Raw genomic sequence first — 12816 nt, 5'->3', positions numbered from 1 at the left:
CTGAGAACCTCTCAAGGCCAGGCCCTCACCTCAGAGCAGTGGGATTTCACCCACCCCTGGGCAGCCTGGGCTTTGAAGAGCTGTCTCTTTCAGGCAGGCTGTACTGCTGGGATACACCCTCCTGCCTCCACATCTGACTTCCTTCCCCCTTTGTTCAGGCTCTTCTCTTAACCAAAAAAGGAAATCCCAGGGAGAAATCCACCAGCTTCACCTGGGCCGGACTGCTCTTCACAGCTGCGGTCTGGAGGTGTTAGTTATCAGTTGACTCCTGGATGGGAGTTCCCTTTATTTGCCAGGCAGCACCACTCCCACTGTGTCACTTGTTTTATCATCTCAGCCTGAACTTTGGACAGACACCGAGGTACAGAAGAGCTGTTTTTGTGGGGACGGTTATTGCCTTGTACAGAAGAGCTGTTTTTATGGGGATGGTTACTGCCTTGTGCCAGGTTGGAAGCTGGGAAGGAACAGGCCAGGAGCACCCACTGATGCCAGTTTAGTTTCCTCTTCTGATAAGAGCTCACTGTGGTGGATCCCGCCAGAAACCCTTGTGTGCTCCACATGGGTACCACACCTGAGCACACACTGAACGCTTGCCTTTGATTCAAAGCTTCAAATACACAGCACAGCCAAAAAGCACAGAGGCTGCGTTAGGCCAGGGAGCGGTATTTCCCTGGTAGCGCTCTGCTGAAAAGCAGCACTGAGCAGCTGTCCCCACGTACCTGGCAGGAGGGGCAGCCTTTGATTTCCTGGGGTGGGCTAGAGAAAGCTCTCAGTTCTTAAACCAGCACCAAGTAACTGATGCAGGCCACCAACGTGAGATGTTTCCCACAAGGGTCCCTCCCTGTGGCCATCCGGGTTCAGAGCCCAGCAGGAAGGGGGAGCAGCTGCCACGGTGGAGCCCGTGACTGCCGCAGGCTGCTACGCACCCAGCTGTCGAGGTGTGCAAGGCCAAGGAGGACATCAGTGCCCTGCAGAGAAACGGACGTGCTTTCTCCCCTGCTTCTCCTTCCAGCCTCTTTTCCCCCCACTGCAAACTGGAGAGGAATCAGTCGCTGACCCAGGGGAAGGAAACCCCATTTATTGAAGCCGTTCAGGTTTGGCACACACAGAACACAGCACAGTAACGCACTGGAGGCGACGGGTTTGGGTTTTTTGTTGTTTTTTTTTTTTTCTCTACAGACATACAGGAAAACTCTATGCAACTTCCATGTACACATTACACAAAGGAAACAGCTTTAATCAACCACTGGTGAAACATGGAAGCTTTTAAGATCTCTGTAGCTGGCACAGGAATGTTCTCTGCCCCCCCTCCCCCCCCATACAAAAGGCATTTCAGGTCAAACTTTCTAGTAGGTGATATTTCCATGCATTTCTACAGAATTAAAGAAGCTAACAGACGAAAAGCCCAGACCAAGCCGTATTAGTCAGGCCGATTGGTTCTACTAAGTTAAATCATAATAATTATGGACAAATGGACCAAGTGACCAAAGACTCAGGGCTGAGAGCACCACTTGTCATCTTTTGCTGTTATTCCAAGTGGTTCTTTTCTCACTGTACTACCCATAACTGGAGAGCTCCGGTGGAAGCATCTGCACTTGTCAAAGCCTCGGAAGCATCTGATCCGCTAATAAGTGTTAGTGGAAATAAAGGTAGCTCTAAGTTCACCTACGCCAAAAGAAAAGCCATTTTAATAGAGTCGTTCAGCCTTGGAGGAGACCTCAAGACACTTCATAACCACTGTTAACCTGTAGGAACAAGCAAACCTTTACAGATTACTGCACGCAGAGTTTACAGGAATGATTAGGACTTTCTCCAGGAAAGCGTGCCTACCTTAATCTCTATCTGAACCTCCTAATTAACCCTTATTAGTAACGCTGTGCAACTGCAAGCACTAAGAATTGAGCTCCGTTTAGGTGCCTAACTTTAACTACAGGTTTCAAGTCTTGCATTCGAGGGGAAAGTTTTGAGTTTGGCAAATTTGGCCAGCAGCCTCAGAAAGACTCATCATTTTGCTCATTTTAATTTAGAAAAGAACAGGAACCAGATTGTTCTCATCACCCCCCCCTCCCCCTTCATCCCGTGATGCACTGCTGAATCAGGATCCTTGGAGACCTTTAGTGTTAATTCATCGGGGATAGTACTGGGATAGACAACCAATGCGAATATTCATACACCAAGATAAATCCTTAATTTGATTTATTTAAGGTCATTTTTACATACGAGCTACATCTCCAAAATCTACTTTATTCTACAAGACAGCTTCCCTACAGTTAGTGAAACCCTTGCCTATAATGGTTGCTTTACATGACTGATATATTAAAACATGGAATGCTTGTAGAGTTGTGGCACTGTATGACATCTACACGGGACTTCCTTCAAAAGCTACGACTAGGGAGCCTCCTAGCTTCTCAGCAATACAAGCTCGATTGAGGTCCTCTGGCCCATTTGCTTGGCATTCATGCTTTATGCCTAAAAAAAAGATGCAAAACACTCAATAACGCAGTATTTCAATACGTTAGCAATCAACCAGAGAAGCACCGTTAGTAGTAATATTAGAAGAGGCAGTCTGGCTGTGAAGTCTTGCCTTTCCTGAGGAAAACTAAGGAATTTGGGTTTTTCCCCCCCAGTATATCACAGGGACATCTGGCTACACATCACAAACCAATACATGTATCAGGGAGAAGCTTTTCACTACTATCAGTGCTCAGACTGTCAACTTCTCACGGCAAATCAACCTGCGAGTGAAACAGTCTCACTTCTATTGTGACCCCAAATACGTCAACTGAGGGAGCTGCTGAATGCAAGCACTGAGACAGCTGACAGAATCAAAGTGGGACGTGCTGTAGAGACTCGCTGGTATGTAGAATTAAGAGTGGTTTCTGTTCTGGAGACAAGGGAGCCAGACCCAGCTCTGCTTTATGCTGAGAAAAGCAGAGAAAGCACAGTGTTTCTTTTTCAGCCCTCACGTGTGCTCAGCACAGTACGTTATCCCCGACCAGCTCCAATTCACTGCTGAGCTGTACTGTGAAGAATGGTGCTGCCATGCACCGCTCCCATCAGTATTAAACACTCCAGCCCAGCATGGCACAAAGAGCTGAAGGGGGCACAGCTACCTGGCTGGGAACCACCACAATCATTTATTCACAATGAAACTTTAGAATGCTGCAGCAAGGTTAACACTTTGGTCAGTGGTGCCTGACAGGATGAACATCACTTTGCTTCTCCACTCAGAGATGCAATGCCTTTGAAAGGAGCGACTGCAATTGCATCTCTAAATCAAGCCAACCATTATTTACCAGTACAGCACAGTTACTGTTACTTGACTCTGCAGTTCAACAGGTTCAGGGCTGAAAAGTCCTCTGCCACAGAGACCGCGCTACACAAAATACAGGTCAGTGTTAACGAGAACGTGATGTCTATAGGCTGCATGGTGTAAGCCGGTTGCTCTGTATGGCAGACGCTCTTGTACACTGCCAAGCCTGCTCTAGTTCTGAGCACAGTTCTAGTGCCTCTAATGCCTCGACTCAGACATTTTGACTTCAGCCGGAGCTTCTTTCAGCTCTGTCACAGGGCATTTCACCTGGTGAAATTCTCATCTCACCGCATCTCAAAGAAAAAAGCCAATTAGCAAATGGTTAAGCCTTGCAGTGTAAGCGTTTTAGAGGGCAGCTAGGAGTGTTAGCTGCACTACATACCTTGGAACTTCTTTTTGATTGCATCCTTGGAGCTTGCATAGATCATCTTACTTTTGAGAGGTGCTTGTTCTGGTGCCCTAATGGAATACATGAAGATAGTGCAATTAGCAGCATTTATTATCCAGCAACAAGACAAACAGCACGCCACTGATTATAAACAAAGGGAATTCTAATGGCTCACGATACAAGTACCACGCTGTCCAGCACATTTCAAACCTCCCACAGACAAAACAAATGCTCATAGACCTCGGCACAGCTCGGGCCTCGTGCTAGGAACAAGCGAGTCATGAAGAGTGCTTACCACAAGAAGAACATCAGCTCTTCCTTTTTGGATTCCTTGGTCTCGAAACTTGCATCATACAAGGCATAACGGCAATCCTTCTCGGGAAGCATCTGCACAAAGTGCTTGAAAGGGTCAGTAACCGTCACACCAACATCTCCCACTAGAATCTCTTTGCCTTCTTCCACGATAATGCACTTTTTGTCTGGACTGAGGCAGAAGATGACAGCCTTCTTCCTCTTCTTCACTTCCTCAGGCGTAGAGCATTTCCGCACTTTCATGTCATAGAAGATACGGCATACCTCATCGGCAACTTGGACTCCAGATGCCTGCAAAGGTGAGAACAAAGACCTGTAGGGTTACCACTGAGTATTTTCTTAACCTACATCCCTATAGTGCCTCCAAGCTGAGGCTAGAAGACGAGCAACACTCGCGATAGTCGCTGACAGCCTCAGAGTCTAGACAGGAGAGCTGCAGGCCCTTCTCAAGTAAAGAATCTGGAGCCTCAATGCCGCCTACAGTAGCTGCCAAACCAAAACTATTCTGAACAAGGCACAATCCTACTTATATTAGAACAGCGTTCTTAGGGTAGTTTCACATTTATGTTCACCCCTTTGTCCTCTGAGATTCAGTTGTGGCAAATCCTTTGAGGTTACAGCAGCTTGACTTCATTAGCCGTTTCAGGACAGGCAGACAACTGAATTAACTCGGGTCACTTCTATTCAGTTTCCTGGCCACTACTAGCCTGTTTGCCACCAGCTTTAGGAACAGAGGTACGAGGCTGTCAAACCCACGCTTATCGACTGGGTTTGGTTTAGAAGCCAAGAGAGAGAAGGTGCGGGAGCTGGGATACAGCTCTCAGCCATCAACAAACCAACCTTCTGAAGTCGTTCTCAGTTCAGTGTTTTAAAGGCAGACCCTGCAATTCTAACTGCAAAAATTCTCAACTTCCCAGCATTTCCTCTTCCAGTTTTTAAAACAAGTTGCCTTTAAAAGGATTTCTTCACCGCCACCCCTCCCACCCTGCAAGTTTGGTGAGAAGTTCTGGTTACTCAGCAGTAACAGACAGTATTTATAGCTGTGTTTTACACTCCGAATGAAATGAAGTTTGAGAGGTTAAAGACAGCACTCGAATAGAGAATACTGCAAATATGGGGAGCCACAATGCTGGAAAAACATCACGGTCAGAGCAGTACACAGCAACCAAAGCCTGTCCAACACTCATCAATCTGTCCAACTACAGCATGCCATGTCAACAGCAAGACTCCTTCCTAATATAGCCTCTTCTCCTGCTGCTTTTGGGGCTTCCAGAAGCGACCTTATCCTCAGATACAGCGAGTCATATACTGGAAGGAAAGCTGCCCTCCTCCCTCTGTGCAAACTGCCACACGTCATCATTTTGAGCACAGTCAGCACTACGATGCAGGCAGGTACAGCATCATGTGAGAGATACCAACGGAAAAAGACTAAAGGTTGTTCCTTGCTTTGGTTTCCCTTCTGCTCAGCCCACAAACGCGCGCCCTGTGGATTCATTTTGTGCAGGGGACACCAAATCACGGCACTCTTTTAAGGTGTGAGCAAACAGCTCAGCCGGAATGCCGGGAAATCAGTGGGGAAGGTCAACTGCACAGTGCTAACTTCACCATCCTTAAGAGTCTCTGTGGATTGGACAGCTACCACCTTAACATACACATTCTTTTCAAAGCCCTGATCAATGCACGTGCCAATTTTTTCCTCCCTTTTTTCCACCAGGATTCTGGAGGAGGAAGCTGCTGTGCCTCAGCTGCCTGGCAGGCAGCCACCATTCTGCATGGCTCCAGAAGCACAAGGAGAGTAAGCAAGGAAAGCTTACTCCAGGATAAATACAAGCAGAAGTGCAAACATCAATGCAAGCTGACGTACTCCTACATCACCTCGTCTGTACAATGGACCGCACCGTTGTGAGAGTGTGGCTGGGAGCTAACGAGAAATAAATGCCTCTTTCTTCCTGTCTCTGCATCACTGTGGTTGGTGTAGGCAAGAGCTCCTCTGTGAGGACTGGAAATAACGCAGGGTTGCCCTAATAATGCAAACAGCGCAGCAACTAAAACTATTGCATCACTCACTATGGACTGATCTACTGTGAACTCCAGACAGCCATTTTTTCCCCTCCTTTCGACGAGATTTGTCTTTCAAGCTAATGGCACCTCAGCAGCTGACAAGAGATTTAAGGCTCAGCTTTTAAACCTGCAAAAAGCTTAGGAGTTTACACAGAAGATGCACAAAGTCTGACCCAGCACAGCCTAGTAATGCCATAAAAGGAGCTGATATCAGCCATCTCTGCCTTTATCAACACTTGATCTTTGCCCCAAGATCACTAGTACCTCCATATCGACCTCTGTTACCAAGAAGTTACTCTGAAAGAAGGCATTTCTACTCAGCAGGGGGCCAGAAGAAAGCATCAGCAATGGAGCTGCAAGTAGATGCAAACTATGCAGGCAGGAGCAGATGCACAGCCAGAAAACACTTCTCCAAGCTGGGAAACAAGTTATTTCCTTATAAAGGAATTGAACACGGCTGGCAAGTTGCTTCAGATTCCAAAAACATTGAGAGTACTCGGTCTGGAAACCCAAAATTCACTGTTCATCTGCAGCTGAGCGCTGGGACTGACCAGGGGCTGAAGGGGCAGCAGTAAGAACTGGATCTTTTGTCTTAATTTTCTGAAGTGTTAATAAGTGCAACTCTTCTTCATAACATATTATACAACCTCTGAACGAACTCAGAGGTTGACAGCTCAGAGGCTGAGCTGCTAGGGACAGCACAGATTCTTTCCCTCTGAGAAAACAATATAGCTGTGTCAGTGAGGCGTTGAAATGAACCCATAAAATCCCAGCACAACTGCTTCCAGGAAGGCAGCGTACTCCTGCAACAAAAGGGCTCCCTCTCCAGCCCCAGGCTCGGACCAATGACGATGGCTTCCCTAAACATACCTAAAAAGGAAAAACCTCAACCCTAGGTGGCTTTCGCTGTAACTTGGCCACGGCCTTTCGGGGTAGGGCAGCAACAGGACAGATGACTGTGAAGGCCACTGGAACACAAAGAAGTGCCACGCTCCCAAGTGGCAATTTAACCATGTCTCTGCTGACTTGTCCTGAAAAACAGCTGCTGAGAAGCCTCCACCTGCCAGCAATGACAGCATAAGCACTTATTTGTCAGCCTGGATTCTCTCTGGCCCAGTATTACGCTGCTCAAAGGATTCAATACAGCACGTTCATTATTTTTTCAGGCGTGGTGGCCAGAATGCTGCATAGCTGAGGACAGATAGCTTGCTTCTGTTCCTTTTTCAATGGGAAAGCAATTATCCAACTCGGGGCAGCACACATGGGTGGCTGAGCAGCGTGTATGGCAGGTACTGGTGGGACACGAGGCCGTCAGCTGGCTGCATTTTGCTGCACAGGGCAGAGCAACCCCTGAATACACACAACGTTAATCTTAAACCTTTCTCAGGACACGAGAGGCAGGCAAATAGCCAGGTTGCTCCCATGGGTGTCAGGGCCAGGTAACCTCATCAAAGCAGCAAGAAGGAGGCAAGCCACCTCGTTATCAGATGGAAAAAAAATGATGACAGGGCTGCATATTCTTGCCTGCACGTCTCCCTAGATGTGCAAATTTCCCCAAGGGGTTTAGCAAGAAGAGTCCTCCCCCCGTACTTTCATGCAACCATGGCCAAAGCAGCACGCCTTGTGGGCTGCACCTCCACCTACGTTATTCCACAGCCCTCACACCACTACCCCATTGTATTTTCACATAGTCTGCTGTAGGCACATGAGGTAATGGTTGCATTAAATGCCTTGTCAGCATGCACTGCAGTAACACAGCAGCTCTTATTCCCTTCACAAAGCCGCCGTTCCTGCCTCAAGTGCAAAGCACTGCAGAAGCCCTGTGAGAGAACGCTGTCCCCAAATAGCACAGCTGAAGAGAGAGCCTTCTGTCTCACAGGCCTCTGACTGCAATGGCTGGCTCCAGCTGGCTCCACTAACAGCTTCCAATAGCTTGCCTTCATCACAAAGTGCTCTGCAGCTGGGATTTCATCTGAACAAGGGGATAAAATGGAGGGGAAAGGCTGAAGAATAATCCAAAATTTTCCTCCAAGAAATCCCAGTGTACAGGAAGCGATTTCAAGTGAGACACCTACCAGTCCCTCAATAGTCTGAGCTGCAGCACGCCTGCACTGAGGCAGGACTCCGATGCACTGGATTTCATCAGGGATTGCTGGGAATGCCACCATCTTCTGAACCTTTAAAATCCTTCACCCAGAAGTTTTTGCCCCTTCGTCAGCAGTAGGACAGACAGCTTTAATGACTTAGTTGGTCTCACAAGAAGCCTGACAGATTGAACCTGTTTTTAAGTGCAAGCCGATTTTATGCTGCAGCCTTCCTTTGGAGTGTTTCTGTAGATTACAGCTCGGGCATTTCAAGAAACAGTTCTTGCCTCCTTTTGTTTGGGACCCATGTGCACACACTGTATACATCAGCATGGACTAGCCACAGCTACTCAAGTGGAAACTTTTTCCTCTTGGAAAAGCACCATCAATTTTTCCAGAACTGACACCAAGAACACAGAGAAGCACACCTGCTTTAATGGCAGAGATCTGACAGCACCGTGCGCCCATGTTTACCAGTCACGCCACTGCTGCATATTTGGTTCTGTGTTTCTTGTACAAGCATCTTGTTTTCCCCAGCCCTGGCAAACCATCCCTCCCAGCCACCTTCCAAACCCCCTTCCACTGCCAGAACTGCGTGTGCTGCCATGTGGCGCTTTCATCTGACTCACTCATGTGTCATGGCAGCCGTTAGCAGCTAGAACCATTTGCAGCTAGAACCATAACCACCCGACTGTTCCAGGACAGGAGACCCTGCAGAGCTGCTCCTTACACTGCCATGCAGCTCTGGGATGTTGCCAGGGCTGAGACCTGAAGGGAGAACTGAGCTCAGCCAGCAGTGAGTACCCAGCAGGCAGGGAGGCTTGTGCAGCTTGGATGCACTGAGCCCACTGGGAGAACATCAATTCCACAGCAAGCTTGAAAAGGTGTCAGCTAAAGCTGCCAGCTGTGGTCAGCAAGATGCCCCAAAACATGGGCGGTTGTAGATGTATGGATCTTAAATACTGCTTTGCTTCTCATCCGCTAGCAGAGAGCTCAAGAAAGCCCATTTAATACTAGCACTTCTGCTTTCCAGAGCAGGGAAGGAAGCAACATGTGGAGCAGCTGCTGTGACTTCATCCTGCAGACCGGGCCAGCGCAGCTACAGCAGTGCCCTCCTGAGCCCAGAGCTGGCCCGCTTCCCCCACTAGCAGCAGCTAGACAGACAGCCACACTTACACAAGGCAGTCCGCACATCTGAAAACGTCCAAGCTTTGGTTCAGATCTGAAGCACGATAGGAAACATAACTGCTTTTTTTTTATTGCTGTTGTGTAAGAGGCCATTATTTACACACCATAAAGCAGCAAGAAGAACAGCGCTATTTGCATACCACTTGTAGGCACGTCTTGCCAGCCTGACTCAAGTTTTTTACTTTATTTTGCATGATTTGATCTCTCTTTTGACGGGAGGACGTGGGAAAGGGAAACAAAACCCCATTCAGCTGCTTTTTGCTGACAATAAGGATGGTTTTGACTAGATGAGGAGAGGAGAGCTGCCATAGAACGACAAGAGAGCGCATCTTCTGCATTCCTGGAGGTTACCTCCTCACCTTTCAGCCAGAGGAAATCATCACCTTCTCCCAACCACCACGAAATTGGCTCCTGGTAATTACTCAGGCAGGCAGAACAGGCAATGCCCACTGAGAAAGGTAATCCCAGCCACGCTTTCAAAAACACAGGAAGCGCGGCAGCCACTAGAGGGGCAGAAATGTTGAAAAGCTCTCATTCCTGCATTGAAACGCATGTTTCTAAGGTAATGCAGCTCTAAGCTGGTATGCAACAAGACTCCCGCAGGAAAGCAAAGCTTCTTAGGAACACACTCAGCACAAAAATCAGATCTTATGAGCCAAGTGTCTGCAGGAATGTTCATGGGGCCCTCCACCATCCTACGGCTCACCCTTAAAAACAGCTTTCAAAGGCCTTCCCTGGGCAACCCAGACACTCAGTAACAAGTTATCTGTCCTGGAGATGGCTGGTGTTGGGCAAGCGTGAAGCTCTCAAGCGGTTCTAGATGCACTCTGCCTGCCCATAGATCTCCTGCATGAGATTGCCTGGGTCAACCCTTGCTCCCTGATGGAACTAGTGATACCCCAGCAGCAGGGGTAGAAACACAGCAGGCACCCACCCGACCAAGCGTAGGGAGGCTGTCTTCTTGTCCTCGAGGCACACACACCTCTTAGTTACACAGATTTTGGAATACTATTGACTAACAAGCAAGGAAAATAATTTGCACGGTCCTCCGAGGACTGTGGAACCATTTAATCCAGTACCAAAGGAACTAAGCCTTACGGCAAGGCACATAAAAGCAGGAATTCCAATGTTCTTTTGATACCCAGCGATGCCCTCCTGCTGCTATCACTGTACTTTGGCAAAAGGCCTACGCTGCCTAAAAGCGAGTTCATTTGCTGCAACAAGAAAGCATCTAAAAGCAAATAAAAAGGAACAAAAAAATCTAAAGCTTGTTCCAAAAAGGAGACAGCTACGGGAGATACGGGTTTTAGCCAACTTGGGAATTGCCTGCTTCTGAAGCAAGAGGAAGCCTGGCACATGGAGCAGTGATTTTAAACTAGGTTTGCGTACTGCAGCGGCAGCAGCTGGCTTGTTCAGACAAGCCTACTTTAAACAGGAGCTGCAGGTCTCGTCAGACCTCCGGCAGCTCCCTCTGCACCTCCCCTCGGCTGTGCCGCATGCTGAGGGCTGCCACGATGCTCCAGCTGCTCCACAGGAAGCGGGACGAGCAGCACCTCCTGTGCGCTGGGCCCGTGCTGAACAGCAGCTCGTTTATCGGCCATACCCTGAGTCCAAGCAGACAACGATTAGCACGGGATGGACCGCTATGAGGCAAAACGCATTTAGTGAGGTGTAAGGAAACACTCGTTTGTTGCTGGAGAAGCGTCTGTGCGTGATGTGAGCAAAACTAGGACGGCGGTGAGAAACGCATGAGGTAATTCAAGGCGGCGTGTCAGCCGGCGCTGCACAACGCGGCCCGGCCCACGCAGCGCAGACAGCGTACAGCCGCCCGGCCGGCCCGCGCCGCCGGCTGAAGGAGCCCTCGGGCACGGCGCTGCTCCACGCGCTGCCGCGGCTCACGCGGTAGAACCGGCCCCGCCTCCCTTCCTTTTGTTCCCCACCGGGCCCGCTCCGAACGGAGCCGTCGCCCCGCTCCAGCAGGGCCGCGGCCCGCCCTCCCGCCGCCGTTTTCTAGGCCGGGCCCGACGCCCCGCGCTGCGGGAAGATGGCTCCCGCCCCGCGGCCGGATGCGGCCCCGCGCTTCCTGCCGCCCGCCCACCGCGCCGAGCCGTGAGGGGGCGCCGCCTCCCCTCCCCCCCCTCAGCCCCTCCCCCACGTGGCCGCGCCCTGCGGCACGGCAAGGAGCGCGCATCGCTCCCCCCCCCCCACGCCGCGCGCGCGCCCCGCTCTCCGTGCCGTCCTTCCCCCCACCCCGCCATGGCCGCGCTGCACCTCGCGCCCGCGTGCGGCGCGCAACACCGACTGGGGGGGGGGGGGAAGGGGGGCGCGCCCCACCGCCTCATGGCGGGCTGGGGGGGAAGGAAGAGAAGGCGAATGAAGCGCGGCGCGGCCGCCTCGAGCCCCGCCGGCTGCGCGACGGCATCGATGGCATCCACGGCATCGCGCCGGCCGCCGCGGCTCCATCCGCCCCTCGCCGCCCCCCACCGGCGCCCCGCGCGGATGAGGGCGGTATGGGGGCGGTGTGGGAGCGGCGCTCCCGCTCGCGGCCCGTCGGCTCGTACCATGGTGTCGGCGGAGCGGCTGCTTCCCTCGGGTGCTGGGCGCGGCGCGGGCTCCGGCAGCAGGAAGGGAAGCGGCGAGGGCGCGAGGCGAGCGGAAGCGCTGCCGACGTCACGGCCGCCGTGCCCGGCGGAGGAAGCGGTTGTTATGGTGGGACCCTGCGCGGCAACGCCCCGGCCCGCTCCCCTCGCCGACCTCGCGCATGCGCGCGTCCGAAAACGCCGCCCACACGGCGCCCGCAGCGGGGGGAGCGCTCTCTCCGCTCGCCTGCCCGAGGGGCGGCGGGCCGTCCAATCGTAGGGCGCGCTGCGGGGTGATTGATGGCCGCCCCGTGCCGGCCGGCCAATGGCGGCGGGCGGTGTGCGAGGGGGGCGGGATTACCTGCCCCAAGGTGTGTGCGTGGGGGGGCGGCCTGAGGGGGGAGCTCCGAAAGGGGGGGGGGGTGGAGGGGTAAAAGGGCCGGGGGTGGCCGTGAGGAAGGTTGTGCGGGGAGCCCAGGGAGAGCCGGTGTGAAGATGTGGGGGAAGGCGGCGCGAACGAGGCCGGGGGGAGGGGACGGGATGGAGTGCAATGCAATGCAACGCAATGCAACGCAATGCAATGCAATGGGCGGTGCGGCCCAGGAGGAGGAGGAAGTACCGGGCTTTTTTTTTTCTCTTTGAGCGTTTTTTAATACCTACTTTGGTGCGATCTCAGTCGGCCACTGCTGATTGGCTGCCGCTGCCGTTCTCGCGGAGGGCCGGGGAAATCCCGCGAGAGGAGCGCCGGGCTGGGGGCGCAGCGCGGCCGTCTGTCAGACAAAGGGCGCTGTGGGCGCGGGGCTGCTCGGCGCTGTGCTGCCATTTCCATCGCGGTTCTGAGCCGTTGGGGTTCTTGTAACCAGGCCGAGCTGCTCACAGGAGCGCCCTGTA

At 51.8% G+C, this 12816-nt stretch overlaps 1 protein-coding gene across 1 annotated transcript; it reads right to left on the bottom strand.

The window, feature by feature from the left end:
* Window positions 1-1063: 1063 nt before the first annotated feature.
* DSTN (destrin, actin depolymerizing factor) lies at window positions 1064-12098 on the bottom strand. The gene is made up of 4 exons (XM_072331439.1): window positions 11908-12098; window positions 3997-4304; window positions 3696-3772; window positions 1064-2469 (listed from the first exon to the last, which is right to left on the bottom strand). Exons 1-4 carry the CDS (start codon window positions 11908-11910, stop codon window positions 2360-2362), a joined length of 498 nt encoding a protein of 165 aa, XP_072187540.1. The 5' UTR covers window positions 11911-12098; the 3' UTR covers window positions 1064-2359.
* Window positions 12099-12816: the final 718 nt, after the last annotated feature.

This window comes from Excalfactoria chinensis, chromosome 3 (genome assembly GCF_039878825.1).
Source record: "Excalfactoria chinensis isolate bCotChi1 chromosome 3, bCotChi1.hap2, whole genome shotgun sequence".
Taxonomy (NCBI): domain Eukaryota; kingdom Metazoa; phylum Chordata; class Aves; order Galliformes; family Phasianidae; genus Excalfactoria; species Excalfactoria chinensis.
Note: the sequence above shows the minus strand (reverse complement) of the source record. Positions and strands in the feature narration are given on the sequence as shown.

Bases quoted from the DNA above. Each gene is read 5' to 3' on its own strand.
- DSTN (XM_072331439.1), bottom strand. The intron at 3,773-3,996 runs GTAAGCACTCTT...GTATTCCATTAG, and splicing joins GAGCTGATGTTCTTCTTGTG to GGCACCAGAACAAGCACCTC. The intron at 2,470-3,695 runs GTATGTAGTGCA...TCTTTTTTTTAG, and splicing joins AATCAAAAAGAAGTTCCAAG to GCATAAAGCATGAATGCCAA.